At 38.3% G+C, this 24,067-nt stretch overlaps 1 protein-coding gene across 1 annotated transcript in view; it reads right to left on the minus strand.

The window, feature by feature from the left end:
* LOC129397513 (DNA primase large subunit-like) overlaps positions 1–24,067 on the minus strand; it is a 50,248-nt gene that overhangs the window by 10,391 nt on the left and 15,790 nt on the right. The window contains exon 3 of the mRNA XM_055110860.2: positions 4,038–4,106. Coding sequence (XP_054966835.1) covers positions 4,038–4,106 — 69 coding nt within the window. The remainder of the gene's footprint in view (positions 1–4,037; positions 4,107–24,067) is intronic.

Consider the following 24,067-nt stretch of genomic DNA (forward strand, 5'->3'; position numbering starts at 1 on the left):
TTGGAAATATTAAGTGAGCATTTTCATGACTTTGTCTACTGTGACTCTTTTGTTTCTTTCCTTGCCTGTTTTCTTTTTTGGTTACTATTGCTGATGTTTTTCTTTGTGGTTGATGATTTAAAAAATTATGTTTTGTGCATTATTTTATGTATTGAGATGGGAAAATTCTGTGAAGCATTTGCATTCTACCACACTAGCTTGGTCCTAGTGTTTCAGGTCCAAAGTCCTGTAAAGGATCTGAAACAAATTTAGGAGTCTAGAGGAAGGTGGGTGGAGTGGAGGCCTTTAGAAGATACATTATAAATTTTAGATTTCATCTTAAGAGAAATAGGAATCCATTGAAGGTTTTAAAAAGAAGGTTCCTGAAATGATCAGATTCCTCTATTTTAAAGGTCACTCCAGCAGCTGTGTGGAGGAGAAAGAATTGGAATGGGGCATGTGTAGATGCTGGGAAATGAGTTAACAAGCTATTGCAGTGATCCAAGGGAGATGATGGTGGCTTCTAGCCCAGCATTCTAACTGATATCCATAATGATGACCCTGAGTTATTATAAAAGGGCTTAATTGTATCACATATATCCTGTTTAAGATTGCAGGAAAATGTGTGATAGGTTTTAATAAGATTTCTCTAGAGATTTATATGGTGGAGAAAAATTATGCTCAGCCATTTGGAAAATAGTACCCACAGTTACTCAGTGTCCAAAGAGGTCTACCTCTGAAAACATTATTTTCTATTAAAATTCTGTGGTTAATCTACACATGACCTAGTGTTTTCATTTATACATGGAACATGCAGAAAGTAAAGAATATACTATTAGTATAAAATTATTTTAAACATTGATCCTAAAAATACAGAGGAAAACAGGTTTCAAGCAGGCCAGCTTTAAACATCTACTAAATGAATCTCTCTCAAACATTTGTTTGGAATCAGCACATTCTGCACACAATGACCTTCACACAAACATGGGTCTCATATTTCTGCCACTGCAAATGTAGAGTTTGAAGGAATGAAAGCAATATTGTTTTACCTATGGGATATTTGGGTTTTAATCAAGAGGTTTTGCAATGACAGCTTATAATGAGGCAGCTGGTATTACCAAAAAAGCCATATGAAACTATCATAGTGCTGCTGCAAATGGTATCAATTAACTGGTTTATTTTCAAAACTTCCATTTAAGTAAGTTTGATCACAGAGGCCTCGGGAAAATAAACATAGGATTTATTTGAGGGAGGGGTAGGATGGCAGAAACCTGACAATAAAAATAGATTCTATTTTTAAATTAAATTAGAAAAAATATAAATGAAGGAGGATATTCACATCTAAAAGTCCACAGTGAGAGATCAAGTGAATACAAACAGCCTTTTTATTTTGTTGATTTAAGTGTGGTTTAAGTTAGACTATTTTTATATATGAGGGGATTTAGATATATGTCTTTCCAAAAACTTCATTAATCTAAAACAAGTTTTAAAAATTGGCAATATTGGCAATACTTGAGGGAATAATCAATAGGAGAGATATTACAAAAGCAGATTTGAGAAATAAAAACCACTCCTTACTTTTTGGTGATTATGCAACAAACTCAATGTTTAAATATAATTTTCATATCTTATTTTTATAAAAAGAGGTTGGATAATAGACCTCACTTGTGAAAATTCTGAGGCCTCTTAATTAAAAGCATCCACAAATGATTAAAGAACAATAGGAAATTAAAACTCTCAAGTGAAGCAACCAAATTAAAGAATGCAGTCTCCGAGAGAGTGAGTCATATAAACCTGGTGTTGCCAAACATGGCTTATCTGGCGAGATTCCTAGTGTGATAAAACTAATGAGATTTCGTTGTTGCTATTTTCTTGATGTTTACCCCTTGAGTTTTGTTTTAAAAAAAGCTTTTAAATAAGAATAATACTTTCAAAACTTAGGTATAGAAGAATGAGGACAGGACCCACAACAGACTGGGGCTCTAGCTCCAGACCTTCCATTAATCAATTACAGCATGTAAGGCAAGTTAGAGTCCCTACCTGTTTACCATGCTATGAAGATAAACAGGAAAATGCCAATTACCTCTGCTGTCATTATCACAAATTTAGTACCAAATATCATAGGACAGTACAGTCATAGTTATGCTCACAAGCTTTAGATGAGTTAGACAGCTTGAATTTAAATCTAAGTTCTATCCCCTATAAGTAGTGTAACCCCACACAGATTGTTTAACTTCTCTAAGTTTTATTCATAGACAGGGAAATATACATATAGTATCTTTCTGTAATGTCAATCAAAAGAGCTAATGCGTTCAAAAATTTTAGTGCTGTGCCTGGTATACATTAAGGCAGGGGTTCCCAACCAAGTCCGCGGCCTGTTAGGAATTGGTCCTCACAGCAGGAGGTGAGCAGTGGGTGAGTGAGTGGAGCCTCATCTGTATTTACAGCCACTCCCCATCACTTGCATCACTGCCTGAGTTCCACCTCCTGTCAGATCAGCAGTGGCCTTAGATTCTCATGGGGGTGTGAACCCTATTGTGAACCCCGCATGCAAGGGATCTAGGTTGCGTGCTTCTTGTGATTATCTAATGTGCCCTCCCACCAGCCCCTGTTTAACCATGGAAAAATTGTCTTCCATGAAACCGGTCCCTGGTGCCAAAAAGGTTGGGGACCGCTGCATTAAGGGTTCCATAGATATTGGCTGGTATTACTATTACTATTTTAATTATTATTGGTAATATTATAAAATATCTTTTTCCTATGAGATATTTTATCAAGTAAGAAATTCTGCAATTATATAACCATAATAGAAAAACTACTTTGTAACAACCAAATAAAAAACATAAAAATAATTGTAAAACTTTAGCATGGTAGCTGACGATGATTTCAACAAATGCAACTTCCTTTTTGGGAGGGCATGGATCTTTAATAAGTAACATGGACTCTGGAAAAATACACATATGTACTTAGAGACAAAATGTTTCAAGAAGTACAAGGATCCCCAAAGTCTGTTCTTGGATGTCTTTCCCAGGTTAGAAATTCAGGCTCAGGTCCAGAGGATTGAATTGGACTTGGAGATGTGTTTTGTTGGCCTGCAGAGGGCCTCACAATTTGTCAATGTGAATGCCTGTAATAGGGCAAACATGTTTAGTGCACCATAATTCTGCCATACTCTGTGGTACTAATCTCAGGCAGCTTCACTTTTTTGGGCTATATGCCCAATCTCTGTAGGCCTCTGAGTTTGTGACATTGGCTTTACACACTTCAAAATCCATTCTGTGCCAGACTGGGTCTTTCCACTCTTACTCTAATAATCAAGCAGGCTTTTTTGTACTAAGGAAGTTGGCAAGATAAAAACCAAACACATTTCCCTGACTCGTGTATAGTTAGGGGTCCACATGCAATCTAGGTTTTGCCATGCAGATAAGTATGAGACTTGGGAAGTGGATTACAGTTAGATCAGGTGGCAACCACAAGTACAAGGATCAGATTTTCTGCATGGAAGATGGCAAAAGCCTTGGTTCTTCTAGGCAGCTGTGGCAAAGATTCTAGATCTAGTCTAGAGGTTGGCAAATCAAGGCCCGTGGGTCAAACTGGGTCTACTACCTAATTTTATCAATAGAGTTCTATTGGATCAACAGTCATACCTGTCATTTGCATATTTTCTACAGCTGCTTTTGCACTACAACAGTAGAGTTGAGTAGCTGTGATGCAGACCATATGGACCATGAAGCCTACAATTTTTACACTCTGGCTCTTTACAGAAAAACTTTATTGACCCTTGGTCTCATCCCTAGATATGGAGTGGTGGGTGACAGCTGTAGTAAAGATTTTCTCATGATGTAGCTTCTCCTAGTTACAAAATATTCCTGGTTCTGCAGCATCCAAGCTTAGTTTGTCTGGCCATTCAATAAATGCTGTAGGTTACTTAATACCATGCAATCCCCTTTTCTGCTGAAAATAGCTAGAGTGGTTTCCATTGCTGCAACTAAAAACCCTGAATGTGACACAGTAACAAAAGACAAATAATTAGGATATAAAGTTAAAAAAAAACTTACATTGTGTATCAACTCAAAGTATTTTTGACAGGCTACCTGGTAATGTGTCCCCTTTACTAAATCCAAAATCTAAAATGAATGAGGAAAAGGAGAAATAAAAATTAGAAATTAAGTTTTCTTCTAAACCACTGTAGCTCACAGTTGTTGGCCTTTTCATAATCTTCATTCCAGACAGGAAATGCAATAAAGCATGTAGCATGTTGTACTTCTGCAGCCTGGACACTGTGATAATTCTGACATTATACAGTAGTGGCTTAGGTCAGCATTAAACCACAGATGACAAGAGATAGTGATCTTTCTGACCTACCAACTGTACATTTTAATAACTTTACCTCAACAACAGATGAAAATGGATCCTGGTATGATGACTTTGACAGTTATTGTCAGAACATCATATTGCAACATCTCTCTGAAAACTGTAGATAGAAATCTAGTAATCTAATGGTTGGTGCATGAAGCAATCAAGTGTACTATTTAGATATGTATTTTCCATGTTAATGGTTTATACAGATACAGCATAAAATACTGCTGTGTGCCCATCAGGAAAATTTAATGTAAACCCTTTTGGACAAGTATCTGTGAAGAGGTAATGCTTTTACCTTCAGTCAGATTTGTCCTTTTTGAAATGAAGTTATTTCTAGTAAAGCTCAGCAGAATATGAGAGTGAATAGCCTATTCAGAACACCTATTAGGAACATCATCCTATCTTTCGTAAATACAATTTGCTTTCCAATTCTACTTCATGTAATCTCTTCAGAGAAGTGCAAACTCCCATCCTTATCAGCAGACTGCAATGCCAGTTGAAATTTGTAAAGTTTCATTGCCTCCCCCAAGCCTTCAAATAAATAAAACACATATTTGGCCTATTTATCAAATGCAGTAAAATGCTGGAATTAAGAGATAACCTCAAATGAATGGAAACATAATTCTGGAGAAATGTTCATTTCTATTCCTCTTTTATTTTTTTTTAACATTTATTTATTTATTTATTTATTTATTTATTTATTTTTTATTATACTTTAAGTTTTAGGGTACATGTGCACATTGTGCAGGTTAGTTACATATGTATACATGTGCCATGCTGGTGCGCTGCACCCACTAACTCGTCATCTAGCATTAGGTATATCTCCCAATGCTATCCCTCCCCTCTCCCCCCTCCCCACCACAGTCCCCAGAGTGTGATATACCCCTTCCTGTGTCCATGTGATCTCATTGTTCAATTCCCACCTATGAATGAGAATATGCGGTGTTTGGTTTTTTGTTCTTGCGATAGTTTACTGAGAATGATGGTTTCCAGTTTCATCCATGTCCCTACAAAGGACATGAACTCATCATTTTTTATGGCTGCATAGTATTCCATGGTGTATATGTGCCACATTTTCTTAATCCAGTCTATCATTGTTGGACATTTGGGTTGGTTCCAAGTCTTTGCTATTGTGAATAATGCCACAATAAACATACGTGTGCATGTGTCTTTATAGCAGCATGATTTATAGTCCTTTGGGTATATACCCAGTAATGGGATGGCTGGATCAAATGGTATTTCTAGTTCTAGATCCCTGAGGAATCGCCACACTGACTTCCACAATGGTTGAACTAGTTTACAGTCCCACCAACAGTGTAAGAGTGTTCCTATTTCTCCACATCCTCTCCAGCACCTGTTGTTTCCTGACTTTTTAATGATTGCCATTCTAACTGGTGTGAGATGATATCTCATAGTGGTTTTGATTTGCATTTCTCTGATGGCCAGTGATGATGAGCATTTTTTCAGGTATTTTTTGGCTGCATAAATGTCTTCTTTTGAGAAGTGTTGTTCATGTCCTTCGCCCACTTGTTGATGGGGTTGTTTGTTTTTTTCTTGTAAATTTGTTTGAGTTCATTGTAGATTCTGGATATTAGCCCTTTGTCAGATGAGTAGGTTGTGAAAATTTTCTCCCATGTTGTAGGTTGCCTGTTCACTCTGATGGTAGTTTCTTTTGCTGTGCAGAAGCTCTTTAGTTTAATTACATCCCATTTGTCAATTTTGTCTTTTGTTGCCATTGCTTTTGGTGTTTTGGACATGAAGTCCTTGCCCACGCCTATGTCCTGAATGGTAATGCCTAGGTTTTCTTCTAGGATTTTTATGGTTTTAGGTCTAACATTTAAATCTTTAATCCATCTCGAATTGATTTTTGTATGAGGTGTAAGGAAGGGATCCAGTTTCAGCTTTCTACATATGGCTAGCCAGTTTTCCCAGCACCATTTATTAAATAGGGAATCCTTTCCCCATTGCTTGTTTTTCTCAGGTTTGTCAAAGATCAGATAGTTGTAGGTATGCGGCGTTATTTCTGAGGGCTCTGTTCTGTTCCATTGATCTATATCTCTGTTTTGGTACAAGTAACATGCTGTTTTGGTTACTGTAGCCTTGTAGTATAGTTTGAAGTCAGGTAGTGTGATGCCTCCAGCTTTGTTCTTTTGGCTTAGGATTGACTTGGCAATGCGGTCTCTTTTTTGGTTCCATATGAACTTTAAAGTAGTTTTTTCCAATTCTGTGAAGAAAGTCATTGGTAGCTTGATGGGGATGGCATTGAATCTGTAAATTGCCTTGGGCAGTATGGCCATTTTCACGATATTGATTCTTCCTACCCATGAGCATGGAATGTTCTTCCATTTGTTTGTATCCTCTTTTATTTCCTTGAGCAGTGGTTTGTAGTTCTCCTTGAAGAGGTCCTTCACATCCCTTGTAAGTTGGATTCCTAGGTATTTTATTGTCTTTGAAGCAATTGTGAATGGGAGTTCACTCATGATTTGACACTCTGTTTCTCTGTTGTTGGTGTATAAGAATGATTGTGATTTTTGTACATTGATTTTGTATCCTGAGACTTTGCTGAAGTTGCTTATCAGCTTAAGGAGATTTTTGACTGAGACAATGGGGTTTTCTAGATAAACAATCATGTCGTCTGCAAACAGGGACAATTTGACTTCCTCTTTTCCTAATTGAATACCCTTTATTTCCTTCTCCTGCCTAATTGCCCTGGCCAGAACTTCCAACACTATGTTGAATAGGAGCGGTGAGAGAGGGCATCCCTGTCTTGAGCCAGTTTTCAAAGGGAATGCTTCCAGTTTTTGGCCATTCGGTATGATATTGGCTGTGGGTTTGTCATAGATAGCTCTTATTATTTTGAAATACGTCCCATCAATACTTAATTTATTGAGAGTTTTTAGCATGAAGGTTGTTGAATTTTGTCAAAGGCTTTTTCTGCATCTATTGAGATAATCATGTGGTTTTTGTCTTTGGCTCTGTTTATATGCTGGATTACATTTATTGATTTGCGTATATTGAACCAGCCTTGCATCCCAGGGATGAAGCCCACTTGTTCATGGTGGATAAGCTTTTTGATGTGCTGCTGGATTTGTTTTGCCAGTATTTTATTGAGGATTTTTGCATCAATGTTCATCAAGGATATTGGTCTAAAATTCTCTTTTTTGGTTGTGTCTCTGCCCGGTTTTGGTATCAGAATGATGCTGGCCTCATAAAATGATTTAGGGAGGATTCCCTCTTTTTCTATTGATTGGAATAGTTTCAGAAGGAATGGTACCAGTTCTTCCTTGTACCTCTGGTAGAATTCAGCTGTGAATCCATCTGGTCCTGGACTCTTTTTGGTTGGTAAACTATTGATTATTGCCACAATTTCAGATCCTGTTATTGGTCTATTCAGAGAGTCAACTTCTTCCTGGTTTAGTCTTGGGAGAGTGTATGTGTCGAGGAATGTATCCATTTCTTCTAGATTTTCTAGTTTATTTGCGTAGAGGTGTTTGTAGTATTCTCTGATGATAGTTTGTATTTCTGTGGGATTGGTGGTGATATCCCCTTTATCATTTTTTATTGTGTCTATTTGATTCTTCTCTGTTTTTTTCTTCATTAGTCTTGCTAGTGGTCTATCAATTTTGTTGATCCTTTCAAAAAACCAGTTCCTGGATTCATTGATTTTTTGAAGGCTTTTCTGTGTCTCTATTTCCTTCAGTTCTGCTCTGATTTTAGTTATTTCTTGCCTTCTGCTAGCTTTTGAATGTGTTTGCTCTTGCTTTTCTAGTTCTTTTAATTGTGATGTTAGGGTGTCAATTTTGGATCTTTCCTGCTTTCTCTTGTGGGCATTCAGTGCTATAAGTTTCCTTCTACAAACTGCTTTGAATGCGTCCCAGAGATTCTGGTATGTTGTGTCTTTGTTCTCGTTGGTTTCAAAGAACATCTTTATTTCTGCCTTCATTTCGTTATGTACCCAGTAGTCATTCAGGAGCAGGTTGTTCAGTTTTGATGTAGTTGAGCGGCTTTGAGTGAGATTCTTAATCCTGAGTTCTAGTTTGATTGCACTGTGGTCTGAGAGATAGTTTGTTATAATTTCTGTTCTTTTACATTTGCTGAGGAGAGCTTTACTTCCAACTATGTGGTTAATTTTGGAATAGGTGTGGTGTGGTGCTGAAAAAAATGTATATTCTGTTGATTTGGGGTGGAGAGTTCTGTAGATGTCTATTAGGTCCGCTTGGTGCAGAGCTGAGTTCAATTCCTGGGTATCCTTGTTGACTTTCTGTCTTGTTGATCTGTCTAATGTTGACAGTGGGGTGTTAAAGTCTCCCATTATTAATGTGTGGGAGTCTAAGTCTCTTTGTAGGTCACTCAGGACTTGCTTTATGAATCTGGGTGCTCCTGTATTGGGTGCTTATATATTTAGGATAGTTAGCTCCTCTTGTTGAATTGATCCCTTTACCATTATGTAATGGCCTTCTTTGTCTCTTTTGATCTTTGTTGGTTTAAAGTCTGTTTTATCAGAGATTAGGATTGCAACCCCTGCCTTTTTTTGTTTTCCATTTTCTTGGTAGATCTTCCTCCATCCTTTTATTTTGAGCCTATGTGTGTCTCTGCACGTGAGATGGGTTTCCTGAATACAGCACACTGATGGGTCTTGACTCTTTATCCAACTTGCCAGTCTGTGTCTTTTAATTGGAGAATTTAGTCCATTTACATTTAAAGTTAATATTGTTATGTGTGAATTTGATCCTGTCATTATGATGTTAGCTGGTGATTTTGCTCGTTAGTTGATGCAGTTTCTTCCTAGTCTCGATGGTCTTTACATTTTGGCATGATTTTGCAGCGGCTGGTAGCTGTTGTTCCTTTCCATGTTTAGCGCTTCCTTCAGGAGCTCTTTTAGGGCAGGCCTGGTGGTGACAAAATCTCTCAGCATTTGGTTGTCTGTAAAGTATTTTATTTCTCCTTCACTTATGAAGCTTAGTTTGGCTGGATATGAAATTCTGGGTTGAAAATTCTTTTCTTTAAGAATGTTGAATATTGGCCCCCACTCTCTTCTGGCTTGTAGGGTTTGTGCAGAGAGATCCGCTGTTAGTCTGATGGGCTTCCCTTTGAGGGTAACCCGACCTTTCTCTCTGGCTGCCCTTAACATTTTTTCCTTCATTTCAACTTTGGTGAATCTGATAATTATGTGTCTTGGAGTTGCTCTTCTCGAGGAGTATCTTTGTGGCGTTCTCTGTATTTCCTGAATCTGAACGTTGGCCTGCCTGCTAGATTGGGGAAGTTCTCCTGGATAATATCCTGCAGAGTGTTTTCCAACTTGGTTTCATTCTCCGCATCACTTTCAGGTACACCAATCAGACGTAGATTTGGTCTTTTCACATAGTCCCATATTTCTTGGAGGCTTTGCTCATTTCTTTTTATTCTTTTTTCTCTAAACTTCCCTTCTCGCTTCATTTCATTCATTTCATCTTCCATCGCTGATACCCTTTCTTCCAGTTGATTGCATCAGCTCCTGGGGCTTCTGCATTCTTCATGTAGTTCTCGAGCCTTGGTTTTCAGCTCCATCAGCTCCTTTAAGCACTTGTCTGTATTGGTTATTCTAGTTATACATTCTTCTAAATTTTTTTCAAAGTTTTCAACTTCTTTACCTTTGGTTTGAATGTCCTCCCGTAGCTCAGAGTAATTTGATCGTCTGAAGCCTTCTTCTCTCAGCTCGTCAAAATCATTCTCCATCCAGCTTTGTTCCGTTGCTGGTGAGGAACCGCGTGCCTTTGGAGGAGGAGAGGCGGTCTGCTTTTTAGAGTTTCCAGTTTTTCTGTTCTGTTTTTTCCCCATCTTTGTGGTTTTATCTACTTTTGGTCTTTGATGATGGTGATGTACAGATGGGGTTTCGGTGTGAATGTCCTTTCTTTTTCTTAGTTTTCCTTCTAACAGACAGGACCCTCAGCTGCAGGTCTGTTGGAATGCCCTGCCATGTGAGGTGTCAGTGTGCCCCTGCTGGGGGGTACCTCCCAGTTAGGCTGCTCAGGGGTCAGGGGTCAGGGACCCACTTGAGGAGGCAGTCTGCCCATTCTCAGATCTCCAGCTGCATGCTGGGAGAACCACTGCTCTCTTCAAAGCTGTCAGACAGGGACATTTAAGTCTGCAGAGGTTACTGCTGTCTTTTTGTTTGTCTGTGCCCTGCCCCCAGAGGTGGAGCCTACAGAGGCAGGCAGGCCTCCCTGAGCTGTGGTGGGCTCCACCCAGTTCCAGCTTCCGGGCTGCTTTGTTTACCTAAGCAAGCCTGGGCAATGGCGGGTGCCCCTCCCCCAGCCTGGCTGCCGCCTTGCAGTTTGATCTAAGACTGCTGTGCTAGCAATCAGCGAGATTCCGTGGGCGTAGGACCCTCCGAGCCAGGTGTGGGATATAGTCTCGTGGTGCACCGTTTTTTAAGCCGGTCTGAAAAGCGCAATATTCGGGTGGGAGTGACCCGATTTTCCACGTGCGTCCATCACCCCTTTCTTTGACTTGGAAAGGGAACTCCCTGAACCCTTGCGCTTCCCAGGTGAGGCGATGCCTCACCCTGCTTTGGCTGGCACATGGTGCACGCACCCACTGGCCTGCGCCCACTGTCTGGCACTCCCTAGTGAGATGAATGGAAATGCAGAAATCACCCGTCTTCTGCATCGCTCACGCTGGGAGCTGTAGACAGGAGCTGTTCCTATTCGGCCATCTTGGCTCCTCCCTCCTCCTCTTTTATTTTTTAAAAGGCTGATCTTCCTGTCACAAAAAGAAATGAACACGGGGTCTCAAATTCTTGCTATCCTCATTATTGAGTATAGCTTAATGTCATTTGACAGATACACAAAAAAAAAAATTACAGTTACAGGACAGGCATTATACAATACTGACAAGAATGTGCTTCAAAAATTGTTTTTCTCTGATTGTCTTATAGACTACATTTCTGAATTTCGTGTCACCTTTTATTAAATCATATATGAAAGACCTGTGTAAATTCCAGCCAACCACAGAGGCCAGGTTTCTGCCAGCCTGCCTATCTGGCCTGTCTATTTCTTGAATTATTAGAGCAAAATATGAAAAATCAATTTGAAATGAGACTTTCTTCATTTTTAAATTTATTCTGCAAGTTTTCCAAGTAACGCTAACACTGAGTTCATGTTGTCTGATGCTCTTCACAAAGATTTTCAAATTGTGATGAAATAAACTTGCAAATAATTACTGACAAACATCTATAATAATATATTAATATCTGAGTTAGAATTTTGGAGAAGTAAAGACTTCAAACATAAATTTAAGCTTTAGATAATCCCATAAATTACCTGAAGAGGAAATGGATTCACAGAAATGAAAAAGCTCAACCATATAAAAAGTAAATATGTAACATGATATACATACATACATACAATCTATTATGTATATGTTTGGGAAACATGCTATAAAGAAATAATAAATCATATTAATAAAAAATTTAGTTGGGTAATCCACACGTGTAAAAAACTTACTAAAGAAAACTGACATAAAAGCCACAGAATGTGAGAAAAACAGATGTATTGCCAATTTTAGGTTCAATTTTTAGGGTCCATAAAAAAATTAAATTTAAATTAATCACACTACAATCTTCCCCTGACCTGACCCAACTCACAGAGAGGGCTCTTCCTTAACAAAAATAACTTACTTTTATTTTAGTCTTATTTTATTAGGATGAATTTTTATTTAAAATCTGCTTGCAAATCTATAAACAAGTCATTCAACTATGATCAGGATAGCTTAAAGAACTTTAATCATGTCCCAGCATACTTGAGATAAGTGAAGGTTTCTATAAATAAGGAAAGGTGTGATGAGAAAAAAAGGCAATAGAGGTTTTTGAGGTAAACAAGTATTATTGGTAGATACTTTTATCTTCACTTCAGAAATGAGGAAATATATTAAAATTGGAGTATCTGTTTCCTGAGGGTGAGGGCCATTAACCGCAGAAAGAATTTTAAAAATCACATACAAATTAATAACCTTTCTTTTAAAGGAAGATAACTTACATGCTTTTAAAATTAAGGTAGAAAATATAAAACATTACTCCAAAAAATCCAACTAATGAATATATAGTTTCATTTCAGATTATGATCTATATTACAGAGATATAGGAAAAGAAAAGATGGACCAAGGAATGAAGTTTGACTTTTTCTCTGAGTAAAATGGGGAGCTAATACAATATTCTATGTGCAGGACTAAAGTGAACTGACATTTACAGAGGGTTCATTTTTGCCTGCTGTGCTGGGAACAGATTGGAAAGGACAGAGGTAGAAACAGGGAGCTCATTACATGAATTCAGGGAATAGATGGTAGATCCATGGACCATGGTGGCAATATCAGTGGCGATGGTAAGTGGTCAGATTTGGAGACAGGAGCATTTCCCACTTAATGGCTATAAAATATTTCTAAAATCAGATGTTCTCCATGAAAATACTCAAGAGGAACCTGTCCTCCAATGTCTTAAAATAATGCATGAGCTACCACTCAACCCCTTCCCCTGCCAACTGATTTCCTAAATAACTAGTTCTAAAACTCGGGAAAATGCCAATATGAAAAACAAACCTATCATATAAAATAAATGTAAAATACCCAAAATATCACATAGTAGCCACTAAACAATATGATTAACAAACAGATATTCTCTGTGTAGAAACAGGAGTATGATACCTCATGTCTCTTAGAGTTAGGACTTCTTAGATGCACACTTTGCTGACGTCAAAATCTTCCCAAGTGATTCTGATGTTCTAGAATTTGTATACGGACTGCAACCTGAACTTCTTCTGCACTTTGTTTTGTTAAATTTTTCCAATATGAACATCACCACTAAGCACTGTATTAAGATATTCTGCAGGTAACTCTGTTTTGATGTTGATACTAATATAACTTGCTGAGGGGGTTTGATGACTCCAAGGCAGGAAATACAAACTAAAAATCAGGTGAAGGAAATGAAGCATTAAGGTATGACCAAGACACTAAAATTCAGCTTATGATATAGGATCAAAATTACAAACCTGGCAAACACCAAAATCCAAGAACAGATGCCTAAGGTACACTGCATGAAACAGAACTTAGGGTCAAATTTCCACAAGATACTTATACACCATGGAGTACTATGAAGCCACAAAAAAAGAACAAAATCATGCCCTTTATGGCAACACAGATGCAGCTGAAGGCCATTATCCTAAGCAAATTAATGCAGAAAAAAAAATCAAATACCACATGTTCTCACTTAAAGTGGGAGCTAAACATTGGTTATACATGGACACAAAAAAGGCAACAATAAACACTGGGGATTCTAAAACTGGGGGGAGGGAGACAAGAGTTGAAAAACTACCTATCAGGTACTATGTTCACTACTTGGGCAATGGGATCATTAGAAGCCCAAGCCTCAGCATCATGCAATATACCCATATAATAAACCTGCACATGTGCCCCCCTGAATCTAAAATAAAAATATTTAAAAATGTATTAAAAAACTGAAATACTCCACAAAGTAATGAAGATGTTGTTAGGCAAGAGTACTTTTTGCCTGTGTTTGTTTCTGCAGCATAGCTTCTGAAAGCCCAGACCTCCATCCTCACAAGCTGGTCTTGGCTCCTAAAAAGATAGCTTCCCAAGATGGCAGGCCAGGACTGCCCAGAGTGAGGGTCAGAAATAGAATAGGTCAGGAAAACACATACTACATAGAGGTGGAAACCCATCAAGAGGAAGAAATATAATGAAGAGGCAAAAAACAAGAATAGGAAGAAAAATGTGGAAAGCCAGAGAAATGGGATAAGTAAATGGAGTCCATGGCTTGCTATTTATGTGGCTTGCAAGCATCAAAGTCTAACCCACAGCTCACAAAAGATGTTTCAATGAGCATTGACAGTAACTCTCCAGTTTTCATGTTCCATTCTGAAAGAACCAGAGCACCTTATGAGGTCCTCTTGCATATTGCAATAATACCAAAGAACAGTTTTCCAAAGGTCAGAGGAAACCAAATCAAGGGTCCATTCTGATGCTGGGGCCAGAAGTTTCCTAAATCTGTTTTAGAAAAATATCAAACAATTTGAACAATCATATCAAAGACATTTAAAAACACAATTTTTATTTGAAGAAAAAACTCATATAAAGATCTAAGAATATTATACAAATGGCAATATGACTTAGTTTTTAATTTCCAGATAAAGTACAAAATGTCAAGTGTAACAATCCACTTACTGTTCTAATCTAGTTCATCAGTAATCAAAAGGCTAAGAAAAAGTGAGTAGTGGACGGGCACGGTGGCTCACGCCTGTAATCCCAGCACTTCGGGAGTCCAAGGCAGGTGGATCATGAGGTCAGGAGTTCAAGACCAGCCTGGCCAACATGGGGAAACCCCATGTCTACTAAAAATGCAAAAATTAGCTGAGTGTGGTGGTGCGTGTCTGTAATCCCAGCTACTCAGGAGGCTGAGGCAGGAGAATCGCTTGAACCCGGGATGTGGAGGTTACAGTGAGCCAAGATTGCAACCGTACACTCCAGCCTGAGTGACAGAGCAAGACTCTGTCTCAGAAAAAAACAAAACAAAGAAAGAAAAAGTGAGTAGTAGTGACATCAAACTACAATATTTTGGTAATTCGTATTTTTAAACTCTATATATTTTTAAACTTTTTTTTTTTTTTTTGGGAGGCAGAGTCTCACTCTGTCACCCAGGCTAGAGGGCAGTGGTGCAATCTCGGCTCACTACAACCTCCACCTCCCGGGTTCAAGTGATTCTCCTGCCTCAGCTCTCAAGTAGCCAGGATTACAGATGCGCATCATAACACCCAGCTAATTTTTGAATTTTTAATAGAGATGGGGTTTTGCCATGTTGGCCAGACTGTTCTTAAACTCCTGGCCTCAAGCAACCCACCAGCCTCGGTCTCCAAAAGTGCTAGGATTAGAGGTGTGAGCCACCATGCCTGGCCTCTCTTTATTTTTAACTATTCTCTATCAGTTGAATAAAGTCCACCAGTAAGAATATTACAGATTTTAAAAATAGGCTGAGTGTGGTGGCTCACACCTGTAATCCCAGCACTTTGGGAGGCCAGGGCAGGTGGATTGCTTAAGTCCAGGAGTTCAAGACCAGCCTAGGCAACACGGAGAAACCCTGTCTCTAATAAAAATATGAAAAATTAGCCAGGCATGGTGGCACATGCCTGTAGTCCCAGCTACTTGGGGGGCTGAGGCGGGAGCTTCGCTTTAGTCGGGGAGGTCGAGGCTGCAGTGAGTCCTGACCATGCCACTGCACTCCAGCCTGGGTGACAGAATGAGACACTGTCTTAAAAAAAAAAAAAAAAAAGCAATGCAGTTTTCATCTTCACAAAAAGTTCATATTTGTATTTGCTAAGTTTGCTAAAAGCATTAATTATACTTCATCTACTATTTCATCCTCAAGAGGAATTACTGATTTTTTTTTCTGTAAGAGAATTCTAGTAAAGCACCTCACCAAAGACATCTTTGCAGATGAGGAGCAAAAAGCAAATAAGGTGATATTTTTCTGATTTAATCAGTGATGGAACATAGATGATACAGAACACTGGTGGGAAATGCTATAGGTATGTCTATTTATAACACACACATATACAAAAATAGAACTCTCTTCTTTTTATACACACACAACATTTTATAACTTTGAGCCACACTTCCTCCCTCTTGCTAATTCTCTTAATATTTCTAGCCAGCTGCAAATTCCTCTCTCTCTTTTGCTTCAATGCCTGCCAACGAGGTTCAGATGATTACCTGGCAGCAGAATGCAGCCACCTGCCCATCTTTGGCTTTGGTGAGCAGAGCGCTGTACAGCTAGGTATGCTGCACTCACCAATTAGATATGTGGCTAATCTAATTCAAGGTCAAGTTTTGTCTTATTTGAAAGTGATAACAAGCTTGCTTCTTCCTAAAAAACTCAATCTTTCAAAACTAGACTGGGCTGATATTTTTCCCCTCCATTTCTAACCTTCCCATATTTCAAAGGTGAAAGAAAAATGTGGTGGAGATGCCAAGTCTTGCACATTTTTGAACATACGACTTTGCTCCCATTTCTCACACACTCAGCACAGCTTAGCCTGCTGCTGCCTTGCTGTGACCTTCACTTACTGGCATATCAGGGCCAAGTTTCCCTCTCTTGAAGATGTACTTTCATTTCTTTAAAACATTATATGTCAAGAATTTTTCTGACTCTATTATCTATAAACAAAGTTATCTGAGTCAATTCTACCTCCAAATGTCATTAAAATCTACCCTTTTCTCTCCATTTTTGAAGTCTTTATCATTCTCTTTTTTATTGGAAAGCTTCTTGATTTATACTTTCTTCACTCAAGATAGCTGCCACATTGCCACAAGAGTACCTTTTCTAAAAGCCAAATCTAATCCTGGCATGGCTGGGGCACAAACTTTTCATCATGATTCAAAGGCTCCTACCCTGTCCTACCTGGCCACTGGATCCTCATACTCTGGTCCAGCTTCTCCTGCAATGTGCTCTTTGGAACATCAGCTCACAAAATCCTAGTGATGATCGGGGGTTTTCTTGTCTAATAACTTGTTTAACTGGCTTTAATCCACAATTACCTAAGTTTCTTTATGGGAGAACTTAATAGGGTAACGTTTCTCAAACTAATTTGTCCCCAGAATCCGTTTTTCATAGATCTCTCAGGACTAGGGTTCCTCAAAACACACCAAACAACCTTATTTAAATTAATAGAGTCACCTCCACAAGTCTCATTCTTCTCTCTTATCCTGCCATAGTTTTATTTCACTACACTTACTTGTTTATCTGCGATATATGGTTTGGCTCTATCCTCACCCAAATCTCATCTTGAACTGTAGCTCCCATAATTCCCACATGTCATGGGAGGGACCTGGTGGGAGATAATTGAATCATGTGGGCGGTTTCCCCCATACTGTTCGCGTGGTAGTGAGTAAGTCTCACGAGATCTGATGATGGTTTTGCAGGGGAAACCCCTTTCACTTGGATCTCATTGTCTCTCTTGTCTGCTGCTATGTAAGATGTGCCTCTCACCTTCCACCATGATTGTGAGGCCTCCTATGCCACATGGAACTGTGAGTCCATTAAACCTTTTTTTCCTTATAAAGTACCAAGTCTTGGGCATGTCTTTATCAGCAGCATGAAAACAGACTAATACAGTCTGTCTCCCCACTGGAATATCAGCTCCATGAAGGTAGAAGTCTCACTAGTTTTAGTCATCATTATATTCCCAATGTCTTGAACAGTAAATGGAATACAATCCTCACGCAATTATTATTTGTTGATGTTGAATGAATGCTGCTCCTTTTGCCTAATCTGCCTTACATCAGGCACAGGGGAAACTCCTACTCAACTTTCAAACCCAATTAAAATGTCACTTCTTATATGAAGCATTCTCTTCTGCTCCCTCTTCAACAGAAGATCTTTCCCCTCTGGCACTTTGAATATATTTTTATAAAAGCATTTAGCATACTTTATAATAGTTAATTATTAAAGCACTTATCATACTCTATTGTAGTTAGGTACCAATAAAAGGATTGTTGAGAAGCAATTTAAACTGCTACCCAAAATACTGATTTTCTTAGTGCACATTAATACCAACATTTTGGATTAAAGGATTTAAGCTCTTAGGGAACGTTAACAACTAAGTAAACTTAGAAAGCAAGGAGGGAAGGAAAGAGAAGGAAGAAGAGAGGAAAGATAATGAGGGGGAAGGGAGGACAAACGAGAAGACACATGTAAAGCCTGCTTAGAGATATGGAGAAACGTATTGTCAAACCTCAGTTCCATGGTTCAGTTACTAATTATTACTGTGCTTTGAGTATTCTATTTTTTGGCCTAATATAAAAGCAAGCCAATTCAGAATCACTATGCTCTATGATCTTTATGAAAATAATGAAAGATATTTATACTGATTATATAATTACTTTAGAAGATTATGCTTATTAAAAGATGTATCATGTACTGATTTAATAATTACTTTAGATTGTTTATTAAAAGATGTATCATATCTCCTGGATATGCTATTGAAAACAGAAGCTAATGTTAAAATCTGTCACTTAAGAATTAAGAAGTAAAAATAATCATATAAATTCAGAGATAGAAACTTTAACAAGAAATACATTGGAAATTGATGGTAAACACCACCAAGAAGAATGAAATGACTTAAAGCTACCCAGCCTAAAAATCTAAACTACTTGCTTTATGAAATAAATTTACTTAACCTTCTGGGTACCTTAAGCTTACTTCTTCAAAAGAAGCCGGGATGCCTCTGGGAGTATACTCTATAAAACTGATCAAGAAATAGAACTAAGTTAGAATAGTTTTATGACTATAGGTAGTTAGGTTTGACTTTACAAAAATATCCTAAGTGACAGTATCATATGTGACTGAATAAAATTCTTCCATAGGTATCAGTAATTTTTCATGTAATGAATACATAATAAATATAGAAAGATGTGTAACTATATAAACAGAGTATTAAATTTTAAGAAAGGATGTTTTCCATTTGAATGCAATTTTAATGAATATAAGTTTTAATTAATAGGCTTAGCTAACAATGACATATGTTACTTGACTTTCAAAGTGATTTTTCTTTGAACCACCTTGAACATTAAATCTTCAAGCAACCATTTATCTTCAGCCTATAAGAAAGGAAGGATATACACAGAAATCAAGTATTAAAGCCAAAATACAACCATGGCCTGGTGACACCAATTCTAATGCTCAACTTCCCATCTTTTCCTTATTGCAGTTCTGAGTTTTACCAAGAACGTTACACATCTTCAACTACAACACTAAGAAAAGCAAAGCTAAGTGTAGCAATCAAACTACCGTTCTCAAAAATCAGAAGAGATACTCCTGAAGATGAAATAGATACAAAAGCTCCCCTTAAAAGCAGTTACTTTCCATAAAGTAATAGACAGCCTGAATACTATCATCCACTGGTAAGTCCCCCTTACCTAAGAAAATCATAGGAGTTTTTAGGTAGCTCAGATTTTTAGGAACATTAAATAAAGAGTCATTGAAATTTATCTTTATCATAAAATCTTCTTGACAAAGAGTTACTTTTAAGTCTTTTAAACTGTCCCCTTTGAAAGATTTCCTCATTAAAAGGCATTTGCCAGTTTTAGATTTAATATAGTCACTAACTTCTTGAGAATTTTTGACTGTGAAAAACAGGTTAACCAACCTCTCAAAAAGCAATAAGAGCATACATTTTTTCATATTTCATGGCTTTAATTCACTCTTAAGTTTCTTAGAAGCACCAATTAGATTTGTTTTAAAAATCATTAATAGTTGGGTGAAAATTCTAAAACACATTTCCTTCCTCTATTAAAAAAACTAAAATGAGAAATAAAGAGAGTTTTAAAAATATTAGTGCAGAAATACATTTGTAAATAATGTATCATTTCAATCAAAATCTTGAAAAATGAATAGCCTTATGTATGCTTACTTATGGGCCAACATGTAAAAGTAAGTATTGGTTGTAATAGGTCTAACAAAATTGTACAGCAGAAGCAAACATTAAAATACACTGTAGAAACAGAACCTAATCACCTGAATACTCAACATTCTCAAGTGCTCGATACTTAAAGTGGTGCTCTCAACAGAAATATGACATATCTGTAATTTTAGATTTTCTATAACCACAATTAAAACAGTAAAAATAAGCAATTACTTTCAGTAATATATTTTATTCAAAGCAATATATCTAAAATATTGTCATTTCAAAATGTAATCAATATAAAAATATTACTGAGATATTTTGTAATGCTTTTTTTCGATACTATTATTACTCTGTGAAACTTGGTGTACATTTTACTACAGCCAGTGGTATACTGGAGCTAACACAAACTGGCTGTAATCCCAGCTACTTGGGAGGCTTAGGCAGGAAAATTGCTTGAACCCAGGAGGCAGAGGTTGCAGTGAGCTGAGATCATGCCACTGCACTCCAGCCTGGGCGACAGAGTGAGACTCCATCTCAAAAAAGAAAGAAGGAAAAAAAAAACTGTCAACCAAGATTCATAAGGAAAAAGTAAGACATTCCCAGATAAACAAATGCTGAGGGAGTCTGTTGTTAGTAGACCTGCCCAACAAGAAATGCTAGAGTAAATCCTTCAGGCAGAAAGAAAAGATCACTACAAAGTAACTCAAAGCCATTCAAAAAGAATGAACACGAGCTAAGGTAACTATATAGGTATTAATAATCCAGTATTTTTGTGTTTTTGATTTGTAACTCTTCTTTTTTCTCAAATGATTTAAAAGACGATGCATAAAACAGTAATTATAAGTTAATGGGCACACAATGTATGAAGATGTAATTTGTGACAACAATATAAGGGGGAGGGACAGAGCTATACAGAAGTGGAGTTTTTGTATATAATAGATGCTAAGTTGATATTAAAAATTGTTATACATATAAAAGGTTACAGTCTCCAGGATAACGACTAAGCAAATAATGAGAAAAAAATACATCAAAAAAAAAGTGATGGGAATAAAAATGGTACTATGGTACTGTGGTCTGAATATGTCCCCTCCAAAGTTCAGGTGCTGCAAATCTGCTAGTATTAAGAGGTGGAACCTTTAAGACATGATGAGGCCATGAGGGCTCATTTCTCATTAATAGAACTAAGGCCCTTATAAAGAAAAAAAGCAGCAGCAGCTTCAGGTGGCATTTGGCTAGCTTGTTCTCTTGTCCTTCTGCAATGTGAAGATTGAACAAGAAAGTCTTCATCAGATCAGAAATAGGCTCCTCAACCTTGGACTTCTCAGCCTCTATAACTGTGAGAAATAAATTTCTTTCATTTATAAATTAGCTGGTCTGTGGTATCCTGTTACAGCAGCACAAAACAGACTAAGTACACTACCAAAAAAAAATTTAATGTAAAAGAAGGTACTAATGGAGAAACTGAGGGACAAAAAAGACATGACATCATTGAAAGCAGTGAGCAAAATGCCTGGCATGGCAGCTCCTGCCTGTAATGCTGTTGCTTTAAAGTTTGTTTCATCTGATATAAGAACAGCTACCCCTGCTTGCTTTCAGTGTCCATTTGCGTGAAATGCCTTTTTCCACACCTTTACTTTAAGTTTATGTGAGTCCTTATGTGTTAGGTTAGTCTCCTGAAGGCAGCAGATTGTTGGTTGATGAGTTCTCATGCATTCTGCAGTTCTGTACCTTTTAAGTGGAGCATTTAGGCCATTTACATTCAATGTTAGTATTGAAATGTGAGGTACCTTTGCATTCATCATGCTCTTGGTTGCCTGCATACTTTGGTTTTTTGTTTTTGTTTTTTAACTTGTATTTTTATTTTACAGGTCCTGTGAGATTTATGCTTTAAAGATATTCTGTTTTGATGTGTTTCCTGGATTTGTTTCAAGATTTAGAGCTCCTTTTAGCAGTTCTTCTAGTGGTGGCTTAGTAATGGCGAATTCTCTCAGCATTTGTTTGTCTGAAAACGACTGTTATCTTTCCTTCATATGTGGTGCTTAGTTTCACTGGATACAAAATTCTTGGCTGATGTTTGTTTTGTTTGAGGAGGCTGTAGATAGGGCCCTAATCCCTTCTAGCTTGTAGGGTTTCTGCTGAGAAATCTGTTAATCTGTTAGGTTTTCCTTTATAGGTTACCTGGTGCTTCTGTCTCACAGCTCTTAAGATTCATTCTTTCATCTTAACTTTGGATAACCTGATGACAATGTGCCTAGGTGAAGATCTTTTTGTAATGAATTTCTTGGGTGTTCTTTGTCTTTTTTTTTGAGATGGAGTCTCACTCTGTCACCCAAGTTGGAGTGTAGTGGCATGATCTTGGCTCACTGCAACCTCAGCCTCCCAGGTTCAAGCGATTCTCCTGCCTCAGCCTCCCAAGTAGCTGGGACTACGGGTGTGTGCCACCACGCCCAGCTAATTTTTTGCATTTTTAGTAGAGACGGGGTTTCACTGTGTTAGCCAGAATGGTCTCGATCTCCTGACCTCATGATCCACCTGCCTCAGCCTCCCAAAGTGCTGGGATTACAGGTGTGAGCCACCACACCTGGCCCTGTGCTTCTTATATTTGCATGTCTAGGTCTCTAGCAAGGCTGGAGAAGTTTTCCTCAATTATTCCCCCAAATATGTTTTCCAAGCTTTTAGAATTGTCTTCTTCCTCAGGAATACCAATTATTCTTAGGTTTGGTAGTTTAACATAATCCCAAACTTCTTAGGGGCTTTGTTCATATTTTCTTATTCTTTTTTCTTTGTCTTTGTTGGATTGGGTTAATTTGAACACCTTGTCTTCAAGCTCTGAATTTCTTTCTTCTACTTGTTCAATTCTATTGCTGAGACTTTCCAGAGCATTTTGCATTTCTAAAAGTGTATCCAAAGTTTCCTGAATTTTGTATTGTTTTTTCTTTTAGCTATCCATTTCATTGAATCTTTCTCTCTTCACTTCCTGTGTCACTTTTTGAATTTCCTTGCATTGGGCTTTGCCTTTCCCTGGTTCTCCCTGATTAGCTTAATAACTAACCTACCGAATTCCTTTTTCAGTTATATCAGGGATTTCTTCTTGGTTTGGATCAATTGCTGGTGAACTAGTATGATTTTTAGGGGGTGTTGATGAGCCTTGTTTTGTCATTTTACCAGGGGTAGTTTTCTGGTTCCATCACGTTTGGGTAGGCTCTGTCAGAGGGAAGGTCTAGGGCTGAATGCTGTTGTTCAGATTCTAGTGCACAGGGTGTTCTCTTGATGTAGTACTTTCCCTTTTTCCTGTGGTTGTGGCTTTCTGTGAGCTGAACTGCAATGATTGTTGTCTCTCTTCTGGGTTTAACCATCCAGTGAGTCTACCTGGCACCATGCTAGTACTGGGGGTTTCTGCACAGTCCTGTGATGTGAACCATCTATGGGTCTCTCAACCATGGATACCAGCACCTGTTCCACTGGAGGCGGCAGAAGGTGCAATGAACTCTATGAGGGTTCTTAGTTTTGGTTATTTAATGCTCTATATTTGTGCTGGTTGGCCTCCTGCCAAGAGGTGGCGCTTTCCAGAGAGCATCAGCAGTAGCAGTGCAGAGGGATCAGCAGTGGGTGGGGCCCTAGAATTCCCAAGATTATATGTCCTTTGTCTTCTGCTACCTGGGTGGGTAGGGAAGGACTGTCAGGTGGGGGGCGGGGCTAGGTGTGTCTGAGCTCAGACTCTCCTTGGGTGGGTCTTGCTGTGGCTGCTGTGGGGGACAGGGTGAGATTCCCAGGTCACTGGAGTTGTGCACCTAGGAGGATTATGGCTGCCTCTGCTGAGTCATGCAGGTTGTCAAGGAAGTGGGGGAAAGCCAGCAGTCACAGGCCTCACCCAGCTCCCATGCAAACTGAAGGGCTGATCTCACTCCCACCATGCCCCCCACAACAGCCCCAGATCTGTCTCCAGGTGGAAGGTGGGCTTGAAAACTTGCCCGAGGCTTTCACCTCCCAGAGTATTTGGGGTGTCTCCCGGGTCCTGCAGGAGCAGTCCGCTTCCTTCAGAGAGTCTGAGGGTCCTCTCAGGATTGCTGGTTTGTTCTTGCAGTCGATCTGGAGCTAAAATTCACAATTTAAGCCTCCACATGCTGCTCTGTCAGGAGCTGCAATCTAGTCCTGCCTCCCATCTGCCATGATCCCTCTTTATACACAATCTACAGATTCAATGCAATCCGTATCAAAGTTCTAATGGCTATTTTTGCAGAAATAAAAAAGTTGATCCTCAAATTCATATGGAATTGCAA

Source organism: Pan paniscus, chromosome 2, assembly GCF_029289425.2.
Source record: "Pan paniscus chromosome 2, NHGRI_mPanPan1-v2.0_pri, whole genome shotgun sequence".
In the NCBI taxonomy this organism is placed as follows: Eukaryota; Metazoa; Chordata; class Mammalia; order Primates; family Hominidae; genus Pan; species Pan paniscus.